Source organism: Mus caroli, chromosome 11 (assembly GCF_900094665.2).
Source record: "Mus caroli chromosome 11, CAROLI_EIJ_v1.1, whole genome shotgun sequence".
NCBI lineage: Eukaryota > Metazoa > Chordata > Mammalia > Rodentia > Muridae > Mus > Mus caroli.
This window is the reverse complement of record NC_034580.1, coordinates 97,389,396-97,411,298: the sequence shown is the minus strand read 5'-3', so window position 1 is coordinate 97,411,298 and position 21,903 is coordinate 97,389,396. Positions and strand designations below refer to the sequence as shown.

At 42.8% G+C, this 21,903-nt stretch overlaps 1 protein-coding gene across 1 annotated transcript in view; it reads left to right on the top strand.

Moving 5' to 3' along the window:
- The window catches only part of Brca1 (BRCA1 DNA repair associated), a 61,771-nt gene that overhangs the window by 18,128 nt on the left and 21,740 nt on the right, over positions 1 to 21,903 (top strand). Inside the window, exons 5-13 of the mRNA XM_021176032.1 lie at positions 477 to 565; positions 2,398 to 2,537; positions 3,445 to 3,547; positions 4,934 to 4,979; positions 6,461 to 6,537; positions 7,902 to 11,195; positions 12,052 to 12,122; positions 16,772 to 16,943; positions 19,996 to 20,125. Coding sequence (XP_021031691.1) covers positions 477 to 565; positions 2,398 to 2,537; positions 3,445 to 3,547; positions 4,934 to 4,979; positions 6,461 to 6,537; positions 7,902 to 11,195; positions 12,052 to 12,122; positions 16,772 to 16,943; positions 19,996 to 20,125 — 4,122 coding nt within the window. The remainder of the gene's footprint in view (positions 1 to 476; positions 566 to 2,397; positions 2,538 to 3,444; positions 3,548 to 4,933; positions 4,980 to 6,460; positions 6,538 to 7,901; positions 11,196 to 12,051; positions 12,123 to 16,771; positions 16,944 to 19,995; positions 20,126 to 21,903) is intronic.

Below are 21,903 nucleotides of genomic sequence, written 5' to 3'. Positions count from 1 at the left end.
AAAAAAAAAAAAAAAAAAAAAAAAGACAAGGTCTCTCTTTGGACTGGAAATGACCATGACTAACCTCAAACTAGAGATCCTCCTGCTTCTGCAGAGACACAGGAGTGTGCTACTCTGCTGGTTTTTTGGTTTGTTTGGAGCAGTGTCGTGTAGTCCAGCTTGGTCTTGAGTCTATTCCTCTATCTCTGTCTCCTTCCTGCATACTGGGGTCACAGGCAGACACAGCCATGCTACGCTCAGGACTATTCTGTTAGGGAATTTAAGGCTTTTACCAAAGTATTTTAAAAATCTGTATAGTCAAAAAGAGAATGAAAACATACAGACACCCCAAATCAAAGCCAAATAAATATACTCATGAAGTTTATTGTCATGTCACTGATTCAGTGATTATAATGTGATATCACTAGTAGGACTGGGTTTGTACTGTGCTGGGGATCAAATGACTAGTTCTCTGGAGTTGTGCTTTCTGATTTCAGGAGCCTACAAGGAAGCACAAGGTTTAGTCAGCTTGTTGAAGAGCTGCTGAAAATCATGGCTGCTTTTGAGCTTGACACGGGAATGCAGGGTAAGTGTCGTACATCCTGAGGCAGTGCTCGAGGGGCTGGCCTAAAACCTGAGTGCATTTGAAGCTGTTGTATGTGAATAGGTGATAAGACTGGTCTGGTTACATTATGTTTTACTTATTGTACTTATTTATTGGGAGGCCCGGAGCACAGGCTGGGACAGATGTGTCTGTTTGTATGGAACCCAGAGGTCATCTGCAGGGATTGCTCCTCATTATTTTTTGAGACAAGGTTTCTCAGGGATTGAACTGATAGAGTTAGTGTTGGCGCTGTGGCCTTTCCTCACTTTTCTTCCACCTTTACATGGTGTTAAACCTGAAAATTGTGAGGGAAAAGACCAAATCCATGATTGTCTAATTAGAGCTCGCTTTATCCCAATACTAGATAGGACAGTGGACACTGGCCAGGTACATACCTGGGCTTCCCAGAGGATGGCATTGAATTCTGTTAGTCAGGTACTCATACAGACAGAACACACAGGCTATATACTTCCCGCCTGCCTATCAAGCTTGTCCTCTGTAGTTGGGACAGCCAATCTTACAGCTCCCAGCATTCCAGGAAGTTCTCTGTCCTTGGGCAGGTGGGGCTTACAGGTTAACTTTAGCCCTCACCCATCATTTACGATCAAACTCAGGTCCTCACGCCAGGGCAAGCACTTGTACCTGCTGAGCTAGCTTGTCAGCCTGCGGTTTTAAACAACTCCTATTAGTCTTGCATTTTATACGTCAATCTTAAAGTGTTTTTCTGTTTGCTTGTTTTTGTTTGTTTGTTTTTGAGATAGTTCCTGGCTATCTTAGAACTCTCTGTAGACAAGGCTGACCTTGAACTCAGAGGTCTGCCTGCCTCTGCTTCCTAAGTGCTAGGATTAAAAGGTATGTGCCGGGCTGGAGAGATGGCTCAGTGGTTAAGAGCACTGACCGCTCTTCAATAGGTTCTGAGTTCAATTCCCAGCAACCACATGGTGGCTCACAACCATCTGTAATGGGATCTGATGCCCTCTTCTGGTGCTTCTGGTGTGTCTGAAGACAGCTACAGTGTACTTACATAAATCTTTAGAAAAAAAAAAAAAAAAGGTATGTGCCACTACCACCTTGCCTAGCATGTATATCTCAATGTTTCTGAAATTGGGAGCATTTTAGAGAAATGTGGTAAATTTTTTAGTGAGCAAGTTTATTAGTTTTTAGGTATTTCAGAGGTAATAAAAATAACTTAGTAGTCTTTGAATTTCTAAACAGGACTTTTAAAACAATTATAGTTAGTTAGAGCTGGAGAGATAGCTCAACATCTCAAAATGTGTAACCGCTCTTCTTAACAGAGGGCCCAGGCTCATCTCTCATCAGCCATAGCAGGTGGCTTACAACTTTAGGGCTACAAAGCCTTCTGACTTCTGCAGGCATCTAGACACATGTACTCCACATAAAGTCATGCTCACATACACATAGTTAAAATTTAAACATAGGCAAGTATGATGGCAGACACCTTGAATCGAGCACTCAGAAAGGCAGGTGGATCTTGGAGTTCAAAGCTATCAAATGCCAGACTAAAGAAGGCTATACAGAACCTACCTTTAAAAAAAAAAAAAGCCAAAGAATATTAAATATACCCATAATGCATTATTTTTGTTTGCTTGTTTTTTGAGACAGAGTTTCTCTGTGTAGGTCTGGCTGTCCTTGAACTCAGACACCCTCCTGCTTCTGCCTCTTCTGCTGACGCCACCACCACTAGGCTTTTTCCCCCATTCTTATACAGCAAACACAGCATTCTTTTTGGATACTTAGTGAAGATTAATTTAATGTCTTTTTCTAACTGAAACATGCCCCTTTTTGTTTAACAGTTACAAATGGTTTTAGTTTTTCAAAAAAGAAAAATAATTCTTGTGAGCGTTTGAATGAGGAGGAGTCTATCATCCAGAGCGTGGGCTACCGGAACCGTGTCAGAAGACTTCCCCAGGTCGAACCTGGAAATGCCACCTTGGTAAAGCTGCTTTCCACGTTTTTTTCTGCCTTAGTGAGTTAGTGAGTGTGTGGATTTATATGAGAACTTAGTAGAGAGAGGATGGTGAGTGTACATTTAGTGGCTGGACAAGTGTTCTAATAAGTAAGAATTAAGTTCAGAAAGTCGGGGCATCCGGTGTGATCAACAGGCCCTCTATAGGCCCTTTGCCTGCTTTGCAACTTCATCAGCTCTGATGCAGGTCTGAAATGGACACAGTATCCCTCAGCTTTTGTAAGCAAATTGTTTGCAAATTGCTTCAAGTTAACCAGTGTAAGAATAAAGAAAGTACAATGACTTGCTCTGCTCCAGTGGATGGTGGACATCATGAAAATACACCTTCTAAGTATTCTTAGAATGCTGGGATTTTATGGCTGTCCGTCTTTTTTAAAGTGCTTTTATTTAAATATTTTAGATTTTTTTATCATTAATTATGTATGTGGTGGGGGTTGTGCATGTGACTATAGATGCTTTGTAGTCTAGAAGAGGCTATCAGAGCCACTCTACCTAAGGTTACATGTAGCTGTGAGCTGTTCAATGTTGCTACTAGAAACCTCTGTAGGAACAATTCATGCTCTTAACCTCTAAGCCGCTTAGCGAGGTTCATGGCTTTCAGTCAGTATGTAATGCAGTCCATGTGCTTACATACACTAATGCGCTGTGACATTTTCAAGTGACATTGTTCATAGTTCTTTCCCTCTGTTCCCGCCCTTGCTACCTCTGTGCCTCCTTTGTAGCCTCCCCCTCAGATTCTTCCTCTTATCATTTACCCTTCTCAAAAATACATTTTATGTTGCCAGCCTTCTAATGATTATAATTAGTTTTGGAAAAATAAATCTGAAAGAATATTCCACAAAGTAAACCTTAGGCACTCTTTACTGTTTGACAGAAGGACAGCCTCAGTGTCCAGGTGTCTAACCTTGGCATCGTGAGATCAGTGAAGAAAAACAGGCAGACCCAACCTCGAAAGAAATCTGTCTACATTGAACTAGGTAAGGGGCTCAGGTTTTATTAAGTTGGAAATGATACTTGCTAGATTGTTTGGCTTAGAGTTTTTATCATAGATGTATATATGTTGCATGGAGTTTTGGTAAGTGAAGATGAAATATTTTTATGGGTTCTATCATAAATTATAGATTTTGTAAAAGTTAAAACTTCACATCTTGAAGAATCTTACTTTATAAAAGGAACAAAAGGAAAAATGTCTGGTTATGGGTTTAAGTGAATTTTAGGAAAAAATGTAAAGTCATAATAGAAAAAAAATATGTTTGGTTGCCATAGAATTTAGAAGGATCTAGGATAAATTCTACAAGCTCTGTGTTCAATCTCAAGGTGGCCAAAAAGACTGAGCGCTCAGACGGGCTTCTCTATCTTAGCACATTTGTCATTCCAGCATCTAAGAGGCCCAGCATCTAAGAGGCTAAAGTAGGAGAATCCTCAGTGAGTTTGAGGTCAACCAGGGATACACAGAGGACCCTAGCTCAAAATCATCATCATCACCACCACCACCACCACCACCATCACCGTAATAGTAAATAATCAAATTGGGAAGAATGGTGGTGTTTTGAGTTCCTGGCACCACCATTTGTCTCCGTCAATAGCAGATCTTGTTTTGTAAAAATATTCTAGACACTGGGGAGGTATCTTAGTTGGTGAGGTACTTGTCACCTAAATTCAATGCCTACAATCTACAGGGTGGAAGGAGGAGAACCAGCTCCAACAAGCTGTTCTCTGACATCCGCACTGCACGTGCATGCACATACGAGTGATGATGGATTAATGGAGGAGTGCAGATGTGATCGGCTAATACTCAGGAGCACTTGGTTATAGTACAGGGGCTATTGTAGTTTTTTATACCTTATCTAAAATGTCAGTCCTGAGGTGATGAGAAAATTAACTCAAAAGAGGTTAAGAATTTGGACATAGGGGCTGGTGAGATGACTCAGTGGGTTAGAGCACCCGACTGCTCTTCCAAAGGTCCAGAGTTCAAATCCCAGCAACCACATGGTGGCTCACAACCATCCGTAANGAGATCTGGCGCCCTCTTCTGGAGTGTCTGAAGACAGCTACAGTGTACTTACATATAATAAATAAATAAATCTTTAAAAAAAAAAAAAAAAAAAGAATTTGGACATAGGAAGCTGGCCTTGGGGCCTGTGCTTTCGGCCACTTCTCTGTATTGCCCCACGTGTCTGTACCTGCCACATAGTGGGTATTAATTATAAATATAATTAATATTTCTGGATGAACTATTGTATATTTTACAGAAAGCAGGGGTTTTTTTGGTTTTGGTTTTTTGGTTTTGGTTTGTTTTTGTTTTGTTTGACCCTTAAAAACCTTGACTGATTTTTAGGTTTATTTTCTTTGTTTTTCTCTAGACTCTGACTCTTCTGAAGAGACAGTAACTAAGCCAGGTGATTGCAGGTGAGTCAAAGAGAGCCTTTGTCTGTGAAGCTATTGTCATATCTAATTAGTATTGAGGAGCCTAGATTTAGATCATAGTATTAGAAAAAACCTTAAGGACCATTTAGTTTTATCTACTTTATTTTCTGGGAAATTTTTTTTTGTTTGTTGGATACTTTTTTTGTTTGTTTGTTGGGGTTTTTTTATTATTTATTTACTTTATGTATATGAGTACACTTCTGTCTTCAGACACACCAGAAGAGGACATCAGACCCCAGTGCAGATGGTTGTGAGCCACCATGTGGTTGCTGGGAATTTAACTCAGGACCTCTGGAAGAGCAGTCAGTGTTCTTAACCACTGAGCCATCTCTCCAGCCCTGAATACTTTTTTAATGCCAAACGAGTTTTAGATAACAGTGGAAGTCAGCATGCACTTGTTTCTGCCAGATCGTTGTTCTCTGAGTTTCTCATATATGGTAATAATTATTTATTTTGGGGTGGGGTTTTTCTATAGAGCCCTGGCTGTCCAGGAACTCACTATGTAGACCTCTAAGTCTCAGATATCGTCTGCTGCTTTTCAAGTCACCAAAGGCATCCACCACTATGCCTGACCCAAACATCTTTTTTTTAAAAAAGATTTATTTAGTTTAGTTTATGTATATGAGTACACTGTAGCTGTTCAGATGGTTGTGAGCCTTTCATGTGGTTGTTGGGAATTGAATTTAGGACCTCTGCTCTCTCTGCTTGGCCTCGCTCGCTCAGTCCTTGCACACTTTAGCCCAAAAATTTGTTTATTATTATACATTACACTGTAGCTATCTTCAGATGCACCAGAAGAGGGCGTCTGATCTCATTACAGGTGCTTGTGAGCCACCATGTGCTTGCTGGGATCAAACCCAGGTCCTCTGGGAAATTAACCCATGCTCTTAACCCTGAACCATTTCTTCATTACTCCAAGGTGTTGGACCATCCACTGAGTGTGCTTATAGGTTGCGCTAAGGCCCCACAACCTTGAAGGAAACTCTCTCCCTCAGAATCTACATCTCCTTAGTTAGGGGTGTGGCTCATGACCCCTCCCCTCTCTGTGCTAGAATGTTGATAGGCTTGATCATGTACAGATGTTGTGTAAACCAAAATTGCTTTGAGCTCATGTACAGTGCCTCTGTCATGTTCAATAGACACTGTTTTGCTCTGGTCTTTCCAACTTCTGGTTCTTAGAATCTTTTAACCCCTTCTTTATCAATGGTCTGTGAGCATGCTTGCAAGAGTATGTGAGTGTGTGTGTCTGTGTGTATATGTATGTGTCTGTGTGTGTGTTTGCATATCTAGAAAGCAACATTCTACACTACTCTGACCTTAGTGACTGTCCTTGGAGAACAGATGTCAGAAGGTGAGTCAGTCAGCTCAGTTGTTCCAGCCCTACCTAGAGACACTAACATAATTGATCTTGATATTTGACTGAGCATAGAATTTCTTATTAGGAGTTGTCTTTTCCCCTTTAGTGTGAGAGACCGGGAATTGTTACAGACCGCCCCTCAAGAAGCCGGAGATGAAGGCAAGGTGCGCTCTGCAGGAGAGGGTAAGTCAGGCCTTCCTGACATAGTGACACTAAGGGGCAGTGCGGTGGGTGATGCTGTTCCATTATTCCAATCATCTGAAGGCCATTTGCCAAATTTATTTATCATTTATCATTCACACCATCTTTTTAAAGAATTAAAATGTCGGGGGTTGGAGAGATGGCTCAGTGGTTAAGAGCACTGACTCCATTTCCAGAGGTCCTGAGTTCAATTCCCAGCAACCACATGGTGGTTCATGACTGTCTGTAACGGGGTCCAATGCCCTCTTCTAGTGTGTCATATATAAAATAAATAAATCTTTTTTTAAGGAATTATAATGCCATTGTTTTTTCTTGAGCTACCATCGTGAGATAGTGAGTAGTACTAGACTGGGGTGGTTAGAGTAGTATCGTGTGTAACTAAAGCTGCCAGTGATTTTTTTTTTTAGAGTCCTATGTAACCCAGAGCAATTTATCCATACTTTTGTTTAAGCCTTCCAAGCTGGAACTAATCTGCTTTTATTTCAATCTTAAGAGACTATGGGGGCTGGTGAGATGGCTCAGAGGTTAGGAGCACTGACTGCTCTTCCGAAGGTCCTGAGTTCAAATCCCACAACCACATGGTGGCTCACAACGATCCATAATGAAATCTGACATCCTCTTCTGGAGTGACTGAAGACAGTTACAGTGTACTCACATATAATTAATAAGTAAATCTTTAAAAAAAAAATGAAAGAGACTAGGGAAATAAGATATGTGCTCTAATTCCTGTGTTTGAGAAAATATCAGAATCTGCATAATAGGATTGTATGAGCTAGATCTTCAGTATATTTGGTAGTTTATGATGTTAGCTCCTCTAAAGAAGTCAGTGGAAACCAGTTAGTGGTGATGGAAGCCTTTAATCCCAGCACTTTGGAGGCACAGGCAGGTGAATCTCTGTGAGTTTGAAGCTAGCCTGGGCTCATAGAGTTCTCAGGCAGACAGGGCTACACAGAGAAACCCTACCTCCAACAAACAGAAATAAAAAAACGCCAGTGTGCTGGGTCTGGAGAACTGGCAAAGCAGTTAAGAGAACTTGTTCCTCTTGCAGAAGACCTGGGTTTGATTCCCAATACCCACACTGGGTAGTTTGCAAGCATCCAAAACTCGAGTTCCAGGGGATCTGCAGCCCTCTTTTCTCTTCTTTGAGCACCAGGCATGCCTGTAGTGCACATACTTGGATGTAAGCCAAAACACATAGACCCTTAATTTTTTTTTTAAGAACATCTAAAATTTAAAAAATAAATAAATAAGGTTAGTGGATTGGTTTCTATTCCCCAGTTGTATCTGGTATGTAGTTTCTCATGATAATTCCATTTTTAAGAACCTTCTTATTTTGTGTATTTCAGCTGCTTGTGAGTTTTCTGAGGGCATAAGAAACATTGAACATCATCAATGCAGTGATGATTTGAACCCTACTGAGAATCATGCAACTGAAAGGCATCCAGAAAAATGTCAGAGTATTTCTGTTTCAAACGTGCGTGTGGAGCCATGTGGCACAGATGCTCATGCCAGCTCATTACAGCCTGAGACCAGCAGTTTATTGCTCATTGAAGACAGAATGAATGCAGAAAAGGCTGAATTCTGTAATAAAAGCAAACAGCCTGGCATAGCAGTGAGCCAGCAGAGCAGATGGGCGGCAAGTAAAGAAACATGTAACGACAGGCAGGTTCCCAGCACTGGGGAAAAGGTGGGTCCAAATGCTGACTCCCTCAGTGATAGAAAGAAGTGGACTCACCCGCAAAGTCTGTGCCCTGAGAATTCTGGACCTGCCACCGATGTTTCTTGGATAACACTAAATAGCAGCATTCAGAAAGTTAATGAGTGGTTTTCCAGAACTGGTGAAATGTTAACTTCTGACAGCGCATCTGCTGGGAGGCACGAGTCAAATGCTGAAGCAGCTGTTGTGTTGGAAGTTTCAAATGAAGTGGATGGGGGTTTCAGTTCTTCAAGGAAAACAGACTTAGCAGCCCCCGACCCCCATCATACTTTAATGTGTAAAAGTGGAAGAGACTTCTCCAAACCAGTAGAGAATAATATCAATGATAAAATATTTGGGAAATCCTATCAGAGAAAGGGAAGCCGCCCTCACCTGAACCATGTGACTGAAATTATAGGCACATTTATTACAGAGCCACAGATAACACAAGAGCAGCCCTTCACAAATAAATTAAAACGTAAAAGACGTACATCCCTTCAGCCTGAGGACTTCATCAAGAAAGCAGATTCAGCAGGTGTTCAGAGGACTCCCGACAACACAAATCAGGGAGCTGGCCCAATGGAGCCACATGAGCAAGCAGTGAGTACTACCAGTAACTGTCAGGAGAACACAATAGAAGGTAGTAATCTCCAGAAAGAGAGAAACGCCTGTCCAACGGAATCATTGAGAAAGGAGCCTGCTTCCACAGCAGGAGCCAAATCTAAAAGCAACAGTGTAAGTGATTTGGAGGTAGAATTAAATGTCCGCAGTTCAAAAGCACCTAAGAAAAATAGGCTGAGGAAGAAGTCTTCTACCAGGTGTGTTCTTCCACTTGAACCAATCAGTAGAAATCCAAGCCCACCTACTTGTGCTGAACTTGAGATCGATAGTTGTGGTAGCACTGAAGAAACAAAGAAAAACAGTTCCAACCAACAGCCAGCCAGGCACCTTAGAGAGCCTCAACTCATCGAAGACACTGAACCTGCAGCGGATGCCAAGAAGAACGAGCCAAATGAACACATAAGGAAGAGACGTGCCAGCGATGCTTTCCCAGAAGAGAAATTAATGAACAAAGCTGGTTTATTAACTAGCTGTTCAAGTCCTCGAAAATCTCAAGGGCCTGTCAATCCCAACCCTCAGAAAACAGGAACAGAGCAAGTTGAAACACGCCAAATACCTGACAGTGCCAAAGAACTCAGGGATCAGGTCCTGAGAGGAGAGCCCAGTGGCAAAACCACTGACCGATCTGAGGAGAGCACCAGCGTGTCCTTGGTACCTGACACTGACTACGACACTCAGAACAGTGTCTCCGTCCTGGAAGCTAACACTGTCAGATATGCAAGAACAGGATCCGCTCAGTGTATGACTCAGTTTGTAGCAAGCGAGAACCCCAAAGAACTCGTCCATGGCTCTAACAATGCTGGGAGTGGCACAGAGTGTCTCAAGCCCCCCTTGAGACACGAGCTTAACCACAGTCAGGAGAAAGTAGAAATGGAAGACAGTGAACTTGATACTCAGTATTTGCAGAATACATTTCAAGTTTCAAAGCGTCAGTCATTTGCTTTATTTTCAAAACCTAGAAGTCCCCAAAAGGACTGTGCGAGTCCAAAGGTGACAGCTAAAGGTAAACAAAAAGAACGTCAGGGACAGGAAGAGTTTGAAATCAGTCACGTACAGGCAGTTGCAGCCACGGTGGGCTTACCTGTGCCCTGTCAGGAAGGTAAGCTAGCTGCTGATACAATGTGTGATAGAGGTTCTAGGCTTTGCCCATCATCTCATTACAGAAGCGGGGAGAATGGACTCAGCGCCACAGGTAAATCGGGAATTTCACAAAACTCACATTTTAAACAATCAGTTTCTCCCACCAGGTCATCTATAAAAATTGACAATAGAAAACCTCTGACAGAGGGACGATTTGAGAAACATACATCATCAACTGAAAAGGCGGTGGGAAATGAGAACATTCTTCAGAGTACAGTGCACACAATTAGCCTGAATAACAGAGGAAATGCTTGTCAAGAAGCCAGCTCAGGCAGTATTCATGAAGTATGTTCCACTGGTGACTCCTTCCCGGGACAGCTAGGTAGAAACAGAGGGCCTAAGGTAAACACCGTGCTTCTATTAGATAGTACGCAGCCTGGTGTCTGTCAGCAAAGTGTTCCTGTAAGTGATAAGTATCTTGAAATAAAAAAGCAGGAGGGTGAGGCTGTCTGTGCAGACTTTTCTCCGTGTCTATTCTCAGACCATCTTGAGCAATCTATGAGAAGTGGTAAGGTTTTTCAGGTTTGCTCTGAGACACCTGATGACCTGCTAGATGATGTTGAAATACAGGGACATACTAGCTTTGGTGAAGGTGACGTAATGGAGAGATCTGCTGTCTTTAACGGAAGCATCCTAAGAAGAGAGTCCAGTAGGAGCCCTAGTCCTGTAACCCATGCATCGAAGTCTCGGAGTCTCCCCAGAGCATCTAGGAAACTAGAATCCTCAGAAGAGAGCGACTCCACTGAGGATGAAGATCTCCCCTGCTTCCAACACTTACTGAGCAGAATAAGCAACACACCTGAACTGAACAGATGCAGCAGTGCTGTGACACAGCCTATGCCGGAGAAAGCGGAGGGGACCCAAGCACCATGGAAGGGTAGCATCAGTGACTGCAATAATGAGGTGATTGTGATAGAGGCATCTCAGGAGCATCAGCTGAGTGAGGATCCAAGATGCTCTGGCAGCATGTTCTCTTCACAGCACAGTGCTGCCCAAGGGTCAACTGCAATTGCAAACTCCCAGGATCCCAATTTTAATCCACCTTCCAAACCGAGGAGTCACCAGTCTGGGAATGAGGAAGCTTTCCTAAGTGACAAGGAATTGATTTCAGATAACGAGGAAATGGCAACTTGCCTAGAAGAGGATAATGACCAAGAAGAGGATAGTATAGTCCCAGACTCAGGTAGTTTTGTTGGTTTATCTGCCCCAGTCTACAGACGTGGACTGAACATACACTGTCGAATCTCCTCCTTGGGGCTGGAGAGATCTCGGGTGGTTAAGAGTAGGTCCTTTGGGGTTGGGGGAAGGCTGGAGAGATGGCTCAGCTGGTAAGAGCACTGGCTGCTCTTTCAGAGGATGTAGGTTCAATTCCTAGCCTCCATGTGGCAGCTCACATTTTCTTGGTCACTTCAATTCCAGGGGAATCCATTACCCTCACACTTATACATGCAGGGAAAACATAAATGCACATTAAAAAAATAAAGCAGGTGCTCTATTTAAGCCGAAGTTGAGTTCCCAGCGCCCATTTCAGGTGACTCCCTGTAGCTCCCAGGGTCTGGGATCTAATGCTTCTGGCTCCCCCCGTGTCTGCTGCCTTCATATATAAGTAGCCCACACAGACATATACATAATTAAAAATGAAGTATTTTAATGCCATCATGCAGCCAGAATGCCTGGAAGCATGAACTTGAGAAACTAATTTTCAGACTTGCTTCTACTTTTTATTGCAGAATTTTTCTGATTTGATTGGGGTCTGTTTTTGGTTTTGGCTTTAGACAGTTTGTCTATGTAGCTCTGACTAGCCTAGAACAGAGATCTGCCAGCCTCTGCCTCCCAAAATCTGGGATTAAATACATTCATTACCTCACCCAGCCTGTTGTGGGAGTTCTGAAAGGAAGTCCAGTGTCCCAAATGTAGTCAATTATGTGACATGAGGGAGAAGTAGAAGAGCACAAGGGGAGGATCGGGCACTGAGGCTACAGGGTTCATGGTCCAGTTTTACATCTGAGTCTCTGATTGTGTTGTCATTTTATGTGAAGAGGCGTCCGGATACGAGAGTGAAACAAACCTTTCTGAAGACTGCTCGCAGGGAGATATTTTAACCACTCAGGTAAGAAGCAGGCACGCGTTTGTGATGTCCTCTGGATAGTGTAAACCTACATTCTCATACATACATGGTCCTTTGTTCCCTCAAGGGAGACTTCTAAAGCATCTGGGTGGAACTCGCTACCTTTTAACTGTAGAACCCCAGCCAGATCTGAAAATCCTACTTACCTTATAGCAAAATTATATGAAAGCACTATTGTATCAAAGGGATATGTTTATTTTCTGAACCAAACTGAAGCCTACAGGATTCTTTCCACTAGAGGCCATCTTACCTTTCACTGTATTATTTCTTTTAATTTTTGCCTTTTATTATCTAGTTGCTTGTTATTATCTTTCACTTGGAAACGAATGCCCATGGTGTTCATTCCTGCACCTGGTAACTTCCACAGATGACGTGAGTGCTCCTGCACTCGAGGCAGGACAGGCTCTTGGGATAAACATTCCCACAGCCAGAACCTAGGTCTATTGCCTAACTTTCTTTTTGTTTAAAAAAAAAGTCCTAAACTTGCATTTCAAACCTTAGATTTGCCTAGGTATTTCTTTCCTGTGTTTATCTTTCACTATCTGGGCAACTTCTGAGGGTTCCCCACCCTGTATTCCTCTACAGAGTCCTGGGCAGAGTGTGCAGCAAGTCTGGAGCAAGTATTGGTCAGAGCTCTCTGTGCCTGACCATGTGATCTCAGTTAATTGGCTTATTTTCTCTGAATTAAAATAGCGATACTTTTTTTTTTTTTTTTTTTTTTTGGTTTTTTGAGACAGGGTTTCTCTGTATAGCTCTGGCTGTCCTGGAACTCACTCTGTAGACCAGGCTGGCCTCGAACTCAGAAATCCGAATCCGCCTGCCTCTGCCTCCCGAGTGCTGGGATGTGCGCCACCACGCCCAGCTTCTTTTTTTTTAACTATATATTTGTATGTATGTATGTGGATATGCCACCAGGTGGAGGTCAGGTGACACAATCTGTGCGTCAGCACTGAGGATCAAATCAGGTCCTCTTGTGGTGGCAAGTGAGCCCACTCACTGGTCCCGTGGTGTGGTTTGGATCATCTTGCTATAGCTTTTGTTTCTCTTAAAGCATAAATGTGCTTTTAGCTGCAGCATATGAGTGACTTTTCTTCCTCTTCTTTTTTTTTTTTTAAAGATTTTATTTTATTATATGTAAGTACACTATAGCTGTCTTCAGCTGCTCCAGAAGAGGGAGTCAGATCACATTACAGATGATTGTGAGCCACCATGTGGTTGTTGGGATTTGAACTCAGGACCTCTGGAGGAACAGTCAGTGCTCTTAACTGCTAAGCCATCTCTCCAGCCGTCTTCTCTTCTTAAAAAGTACTAAACTAAATGAAACTGGGAATTCTTAGTATTCCTAAGGTCACTTTGTTGTCACCAAAGGCAGCATCCCCTGTTGGTTCCAGCACCCCAGTAGCAGAGGCAGGTGGATCTCTGAGTTCTGGGCCAGGCTGGTTTACATGGTGAATGCCAGGCCAGCCAGGGCTACAAAGTGGCACCTTGTCTTAACAAAATAAGACAAAAATTGATTAAAAGACTTAAATTTTCTAATGGTCCTTTCTGGATTTATTTGGGGCTCTGTCAATATGTCTGTCACCTAATTCTGTCCCTTAGCTGCTTGTTTTTTAAGTTTCAGCTTTTTATTCCATCTGTCTTAGCCATACTGTATTAAATCTGACATTCAATACACTACTGTGTTGTTTCTTGGGTCTCTGATCCTATTCCCAGAAAGATGTTCATTATTTGATCAGTACTCATTTTTTTTAAATGTTTTTATATCAAGTATCTATTCAAAACAGGTAGCTTTGATGTTGAGTAGCACAGACAAGCAAAATGATTGCAATGGGACCTTCCCTATGTTCATGTAGAACTGAGGGGTAAGAGATGATGCAGAGTGCCTTATGTGGAATCACTGATATACTTTTTGATGCTCATGGTGTGTGTGTGTGCAGTGAAGGTGCAAGATTGTCTCCTCCCACCCACCACATAGGACCTAAGGATTAACCTCTTGTCATGAGGCTTGGTGGCAAGCACCTTTTCCCACTGAACCATCTTGCCAACCCCCCCCCCCCCATTTTATAACCCAAAGATTTAATTCATTTGTCCATTTTCATATTAAACACTGGCTGAGAAGTTCCTCTGGGATGGGCAGTGGTATGGGACTTAGTGTTGCATACCTTGCACACCCATGACCTTGGCATTCCCAGTGTGAGGGAAGCTTAGTCAGGAGAATCTCAACTTTGAAGCTAGCCGAGGATACATAGACCAGTCTTCAAAACAAAAAGAACACAAAATAAACAAGGATTCCTCCCATCGGGGACGTTGTGTGTTCCCCTGAATGTAGTGATGCTTTGGCAGCCTGAGCCACGTAATGAGGCACACTGCTGTCCTGATAGACAGTTATTGCTGGGCTTTGAAAGATTAGAAACGTTTACCAAATGGGAAAAGAGGGGATGTGGGAACTGAGGCAAAGATACAGATGGCCTGAATGCATAGGGACCGCCACTGAGCAGTCTAGTGTCTCTAGAAAGCTGGGCTGATGGGAAATGCTGGGCGTCAATAACAGATAGGGTCAAGGTGTCCTCAGACTTTGGAATGGTTTATCTAGGAATCTGAACTTTGACTTGAGGGCAGTAATGACGAAGTTCTTTAGCGCTTAAAAATACTAGCTAATTAACTGAGCCGTGTTATGTCATTTGAGGCCCTTTTGGAAAAAGGAGTCTTGATGTAAAGAGATATACATGGTAACCTGTCTGGCTTTGTCCTCCCTGGTGCATTTGAGCACCTATACCTATAGTAGAATTTGTCTAAGCTGTACATTCCTTCCTGTAGGAAAAGCCACTGCAGTAGTGGTCCGATTACTTTTCTTTCTGATTTTCTGGTATGTTTACTGGCCATGTGGAAGTTAGATGGCGTAGTTGTGAGTGTTATTAATTCAGCTTTTAAACAATTGGTCTGATATCTGTGTGGGGCCTTGGCTAGGATTTGATCAGTGATGTCGGTACTCAAGGGTACCACGTGGTGGCATTGGTGGCACTACAGATGTTGGCAGCAATACAGTCTCAGTAGCAGTGGGAACCTTTGTAAAGCTCAAAATAACATTCTATTTGTTTTTTTCATCATAAAATTCTCCTGGGAACTATGAATTTATCATAGCTATAGGAAGAATATGGCTTGATTTTAGTGGAAAGCAAAGTCACTTTCAAGGGTCAAAAGAAAGAGAAGGTGAAACAGATTTTGTTCCCCTCCAGCAGCTGAAAACCTACCGTCGGCATTTCTTCTAAAAGTGATGAAGAGACATACATATTGGGAAATTCTTTATATGTCCACATTCTTTGCTTGTCAAATACCTTAGACTTGCTAGATTGTCTGTGACAGGATCTCACTGTGTAGTCTTGGCTATCCTGGAACTCACTATGTAGACCAGGATGGCCTCAACTCAACTACTGCTATTAAAGCTATTATGCTTAACTGAAATTACTCTTGTTTTTTTTGTTTTATGTTGTTGTTGTTGTTTGGTTTTTTGTTTGTTTTGTTTTGTTTTCTGTTTTCAAGACAAGGTTTCTCTGTGTAACAACTCTGGCTGTTCTAGAACTCACTTTGTAGACCACTTTGCAGTCTGGCCTTGCACTCACAGAGATCTACCTGCTGCCTCTACCTCCCAAGTGCTGGGATTAAAGGTAGCTAGGTAGGTTACTTCTTAAGGTGGATCAGTAAACGGTAAGAGCCTATGGGAAAGAAGAGTTCATTAATTGAATTGAAAACAGTAACTTGGGCTGGAGAGATGGCTCAGCGGTTAAGATTACTGACTGGTTTTCCAAAGGTTCAAGTCCCTGCAACGACATGGTGGCTCACAGCCATCTGTAATGGAATCTGAAATAACTTTTTAAAAAAAGAAAAGAAAAAGAAAACAGCAACTTGTTATAGGCTTTCTAGAACATCATAGGAAATTATTCAACACTGAATCCATATAAAAACTAAATTTACTTGGATCTAAGCACAGTGATGCATCTTTTCACTCAGCTACAAATACATTTTTAAACTTTAAAAATAATAATAATAAATAGATAAATGGGGCTGAAGAAGGGACTCAGTGGTTAACAGGCCACTCAGTACAGAGGACCTGGATTCAGCTCCAGCTGATGGCTTCAATGCCCTTCTGTGACCTCTGAGAGCATGGGGCATGCACATGCAGATAAATCATTCATAAACCTGAATTTTTTTTAAAAAAAAAAATTTTATCTAGACATTTTGTGGACTAATTACATGTCTTATCTCACAGTAGCGAGTCTTTAGAACACACTTTATATAGTTTGTGAACAGATTCTTGTGAATTTTAAGCTTAAAGTACTGTTATTACCCCAGTCTGTCCCCCATCTTTAATAGAAAATGAGGAGCTACAGTGAAGCAGATCTATCTGGAAGAGCTAGAGGGTGCACTCTCCTCCAACATCATTTTCAAACAATTTCAAGGTCATTAACCACATGAGTATGGTTGGATTAAAGGGTATTCAGCCAGAACTCATATAATTCCATATTAGGTGATCTCAGCTCCCATGCTAAAATTAATTGGTGTGACATATTCTTACTTCGTGGCACAGCTCTCAGAGTATGTAACTTTCTTGGTGTTCTTGCTTGGTTTTGCAGCAGCGAGCGACCATGAAGTATAACCTGATAAAGCTGCAGCAGGAAATGGCTCACCTGGAAGCTGTGCTGGAGCAGCGTGGGAACCAGCCTTCTGGCCACTCCCCTTCCCTCCTAGCAGACCCTTGTGCCCTGGAAGACCTGCCAGATCTGGAACCAAACATGTCAGGAGCAGGTGTGTAGTGCTGAACAAATGCCAGTGTTGCAAGCAAACTTCTTCCCTCCCTCGACCCTCTGTTTCCTTTGAAGAGTGAGGACTGAGTTCCAACATTGTGTGCTCTTTGCTCAATGCAGATTTACTGAGTTGCTCCACGAGTAACTTGGGAACCTTAGACCTAGTCCCTGCTCACGAGAGCTGTACCACTGAGAATCTTTTTTTTTTTTTTTTTTTTTCGAGACAGGGTTTCTCTGTGTAGCCCTGGCTGTCCCGGCACTAACTTTGTAGACCAGGCTGGCCTTGAACTCAGAAATCCGCCTGCCTCTGCCTCCCGAGTGCTGGGATTAAAGGCGTGCGCCACCACGCCTGGCAGGGAATTTTTTTTTTTTTTTTTAAAGATTTATTTATTATAAATAAGTACACTGTAGCTGTCTTCAGATGCACCAGAAGAGGGCGTCTAATCTCATTAAGGATGGTTTTGAGGCACCATGTGGTTGCTGGGATTTGAACTCAGGACCTTCAGAAGAGCAGTCAGTGCTCTTAACCACTGAGCTATCTCGCCAGCCCCTGGCAGGGAATCTTAATTCATGTTCTTCTCTGGGTGTTTACAAGGAGATGCTATGGACCCCATAGGAAATAGAAATAGTTCTTGCACTTCCTTGTTGGAGAGTGGTAATGGGTAGCCCCATCATTTCAGAAAGCCATGTGAAAATAAGAGCCATTCAGATGAAATCCTTACAGTGATAGAGCACAAAGTGAAGACCTGCTTCCTGGGTTTTCTGATTTATAAGACGGGACCTTTGGTTTCAGGAGCTGCACCTTGTGTTTTCAAGTAGAAAGTGGGCTTTGGTGGTCATGTTGGTAATCTCAGCACTTGGGGTGTGGAGGCAGAGGGATCAGGAGTAAAGGAAGTTTTCATTTAGAGAATCCTCGTGTGCAGCAGGCCACCCACAGGAGGAGTTGGTGCTTAGGAACAGATGAGGGTAGTGAGCCTTCACGGAGTTTCTTCACTGAAGTCCTACATGACTTGCTGCTCAAGTTCCTCCTGCAACCCTTCCTGTACGGTCCCCTGGACCCTGAGGCCCTCCTTTGACTATTAGGGACTCAAGTCTGTTTATTATTCAGTCCAGTGACCTTGGTCTCCACACGTGCCTTGTCATATTTCCCATGCTCAGAAAGAAACAGTAGCTCATGCAAGGGAAGCTGGGCACTGCTGCTGTAGCACTGCTCGTAAGGTTCGCTCCTTGAATACTTTCTTTGTAAGCGCATCTTCATTTTGTTCATCACCAGATAATGAAGCCCAGAGTCCCATCCCCTATACAGTAATCTCTGGGTACTGTCACTGTCGTTACTGTGAAAATAGACAGGACTTTCAGTGCTCCTGCACAATTAAGACTTGTTAGTGTCTGGCTTTGAATATCTGCCTAAACCTACTACCTCATATTTGGCATACACGATAGGGGGTTGGTTGAAGGTTTGTGTTTTGTTTTTAGCTCCCACTGAATGTCTCCCGATAAAGTGTTCCTTTGTGGCTCATTTCTAAAATACTTGACTGTCGTGAGCAACTCTAGATTTGAGCCTTTCTTACCTTAGGCTGATGTATTAAGAGAAACTCAGTTTCTTTTCCCTTTTAAAAGAAAGGCCTGACAGCACACACCTTTAATCCCGGCACTCAGAGAGGCAGGTGCAAGAGGATCTCTATGAGTTAAGGCCACCCTGGTCTACATAGCAAGCTCTAGGACTATATAGAGATACCCTATCTCCACAAACAAAAAGATTTTTTAATATACATAGACTTAAGCACTAGGGTTAATAAGGATTACAGAAACGTACAACTACTGTGTGGGCCTGACAGTTACCTGCAACCCCAGCCTAAGAAGGCAGAGACAGGGACCCCCAGATCAAGCTGGCTCGGGAGACTTGCCAAACAGCAAACTGGGGTTGAGTGAGAGACCCGACCTCAATGACTAAAGTCAAATAGCCATGGAGAGGGCCAGAGAGATGGCTCAGCAGTTAAGAGCATTTGCTGTTCTTCCAGAGGACCGAGATTCAATTCCCAGCACTCACATGGCAGCTCACAACTGACTGTAACTATTAATGGATAGAAGATACTTACTTTTCGATTGTTTTTGATGTTTAACTATTTCTTCTGCTGTGCATAGTAGCATTTGCCTCTTTAATTTCCAGCCCTTGGGAGGCAGAGGCAAGTGGATCTATGTGAGGTCCATGCCAGCCTGGTCTACAGAGTGAGTTCATGTCTTCCTTTTTAAGCCATTTCTCAAAGGGAATAGCACCTGCCAGAGCCTTAACCTTGAGTCTGTTATGATTTTCCCTTTCCTGTGCCTTTCATTATTATTTCCTATTGTCCTAGATTTCTTATCCAGTATCACGAGGTAGGTGCATCCCTGTGTGCGTGTTCCCAGTAATTGAAAGTGTGAGGCAAATGTCATCTCATCTGACTCTGCTCTGCACCACCCACCCACCACCTCCACCCCCACCTTCTCCTCCCATTAAAGCTCCAGCAGGCCTGGTGCCATCCTTATGAGCTCGGTGCTTCTGGCACTTTTGCTTTCCTGGTAGCAGAGATTTTGGCATAGGTCAGTTTGCTTCCAAGATACGAATACATTATATATTTTTGCTTTCTTATCATTATTTAGTACTAGCTGGTGCTATCCTTTGTCTGCTGAACTATTCATATCTAAAATTCTGTCTAATATCTTTGTTTAAATACCAGCTTTGGGACTTGGGGCGTACTTCAATTGGTAGGGTGCCTGGCTAACAGTGAAGTGAAGGAGTTGGTATCTAGTACATAGAATCAGATGTGATCATACAGCTGGGATCCTGCAGCGGTGGCGGCTGGCGATCAGGAGTTCAGTATCCTCCTTGGCTGTGCATTCTACCACTGCCATCCGTGCTGGCACACGCTGGTAAAACTCTGAGAAGATGACAGTCCTGTTAAGATGAGTTTGGTCGTCATAGATTGCTGCATTTAAAAAAAATCAATATCCTCACCTGAATTAAGACCATCAGAACAAATAAGTAAAATAGATTTTTCTCATTCCATTTAAAGCAGTTTTAACTTCAAAGAACATTAATGAGAATCCTGTAAGCCAAAATCTGAAGAGCGCTTGTGATGACAAATTCCAACCACAACATCGGGAGGGTCCCACCGGTGGAGATGACGAGTCAGGGATGGGAAGGTAAGAGACGTCAGTCTGCGGCATCCGGGTGACATCTTTGTTACACTGAACTCCTGCTAACTTTCCTCCTATCCCTGAGCTGTGGCCGTGACTCAGTCAGTCATGTGATTTCTATGCAAACATGGGGCCCTGAGTTCAGATCCCTTGAACCCATCTAAAAGTTACCTATAACTCTGAGCTCAGGTTCCTGGGTGGGGCCGAGGCTGAGGCAGGCAGATTCTGTGTGCAGTAAGCTTAGAGTCGGTGAGAGATGGGCATATAGCCATATAGAATCCCAATGGGTAGACTTCCTCTAGCCTCCACATGCAACCCAACCATGCAAGCATATGCACACACGCATGTGCAACCACAGCAGGTACCTACACCATAAAAAAAAAAAAAAACTGCAAGAAGCAGTAACACAAGCCTGTAATGGCAACTCTGGGGATACGAAGATGGAAGCTCTGTTGGTTTTGTTGGCCAGCCTGTTTATCCAAATTGGTTAGCTTGAAAGAGACCCTGCCTCGAAAATAAGGTAGAGAAGAATCAAGTTGGATTCTCAGTGTCGGATTGTGCCTTCTTCCTGCTCCCTTATGCAGGTAATGTTTCTCCCATCCTTCCTGGGTTTGTTTTTTGTTTCTTTTTTGTTGTTTTGTTGAGGGGTTATGTTGGTTGGTTGGTTGGTTTGAGACAGGGTCACCCTAGATGGTCTGGAACTTTCTGTAGACCAACCTGGACTCAAACTTGGAGCAGTCCTTCTTCCACCTTCAGAATACTAGATGTACACAATTACAGACCCTTAGTGACCCTAGGTCACGTTCCTTTGTCGATTTGGATATAGGCTTTGTTGGGTATGTACAGGCCTAAGCTACAACCCGAAAAAAGGGAACTTAGCTCTACCTTTGCCGTTTAGAAGTTGGAATGTAATGTAACTGAACTGAAACAGAAGCCTGCCGGCTGATGGCAGGCTCCAGGCAGACCTTGCTCTGATTGAAATTTTTAACTCCCTAGAAAAAGTGTGTCTGTTAATTTACTCTGGGAAATATTCAAAATATCATTCCAGGATATATATTTAAATCACCATTGCTAAAATCTATACAGGAGGAAAAAAACAAAAAACAAAAGACTGTCAAGTTACAATTCTGAGTTCAGGAATTCGGGGAATGCACCATCTCAGCTGGCTTTTATTTTCAGAACTACTTAACACCTATCAGGACAGACGTCTTCACCACTCCAAGCAACAAAAGAACTCTTGTTTTCTCAATTGCTGTTATGTCTATATATCCCTTGGGAATAGTGACAGGTCGTCGGTAATCTAACAATGCTCTCTTTCCCTTTCCTTGTACTTAACAGAGGACGTCTTAAGGCTATGGTACTAGCATTGTGAGTGTGACCAAATAAGTAAAGTCAGCTTCCTTGGGCACTAAAGCTATGTTTAGTAGGCCTTCCCATGTGCTAGGCAAGTGCTTTAGCTCTGAGATATGTGCTTATTTAAGAGTTGACTTTTGATTTTGTTGTTTTTAATTTATTTGTGTATGTATTTGGAGACAGGATCTCAGGTAGCCCAGGCTGGCTTTGAACTTACCATGTAGCCAAGGGGGTCTTCAGCCTTTACCTTGGGAGGTAGACTCTGAGTCATGTGCTACTATTCCTGACTTTTATTTTATTTTGTATATGTGAGTGGTTTGCTCAAAAGTGTGTCTGAAGCCGGGCGTGGTGGCGCACGCCTTTAATCCCAGCACTCGGGAGGCAGAGGCAGGCGGATTTCTGAGTTCGAGGCCAGCCTGGTCTACAAAGTG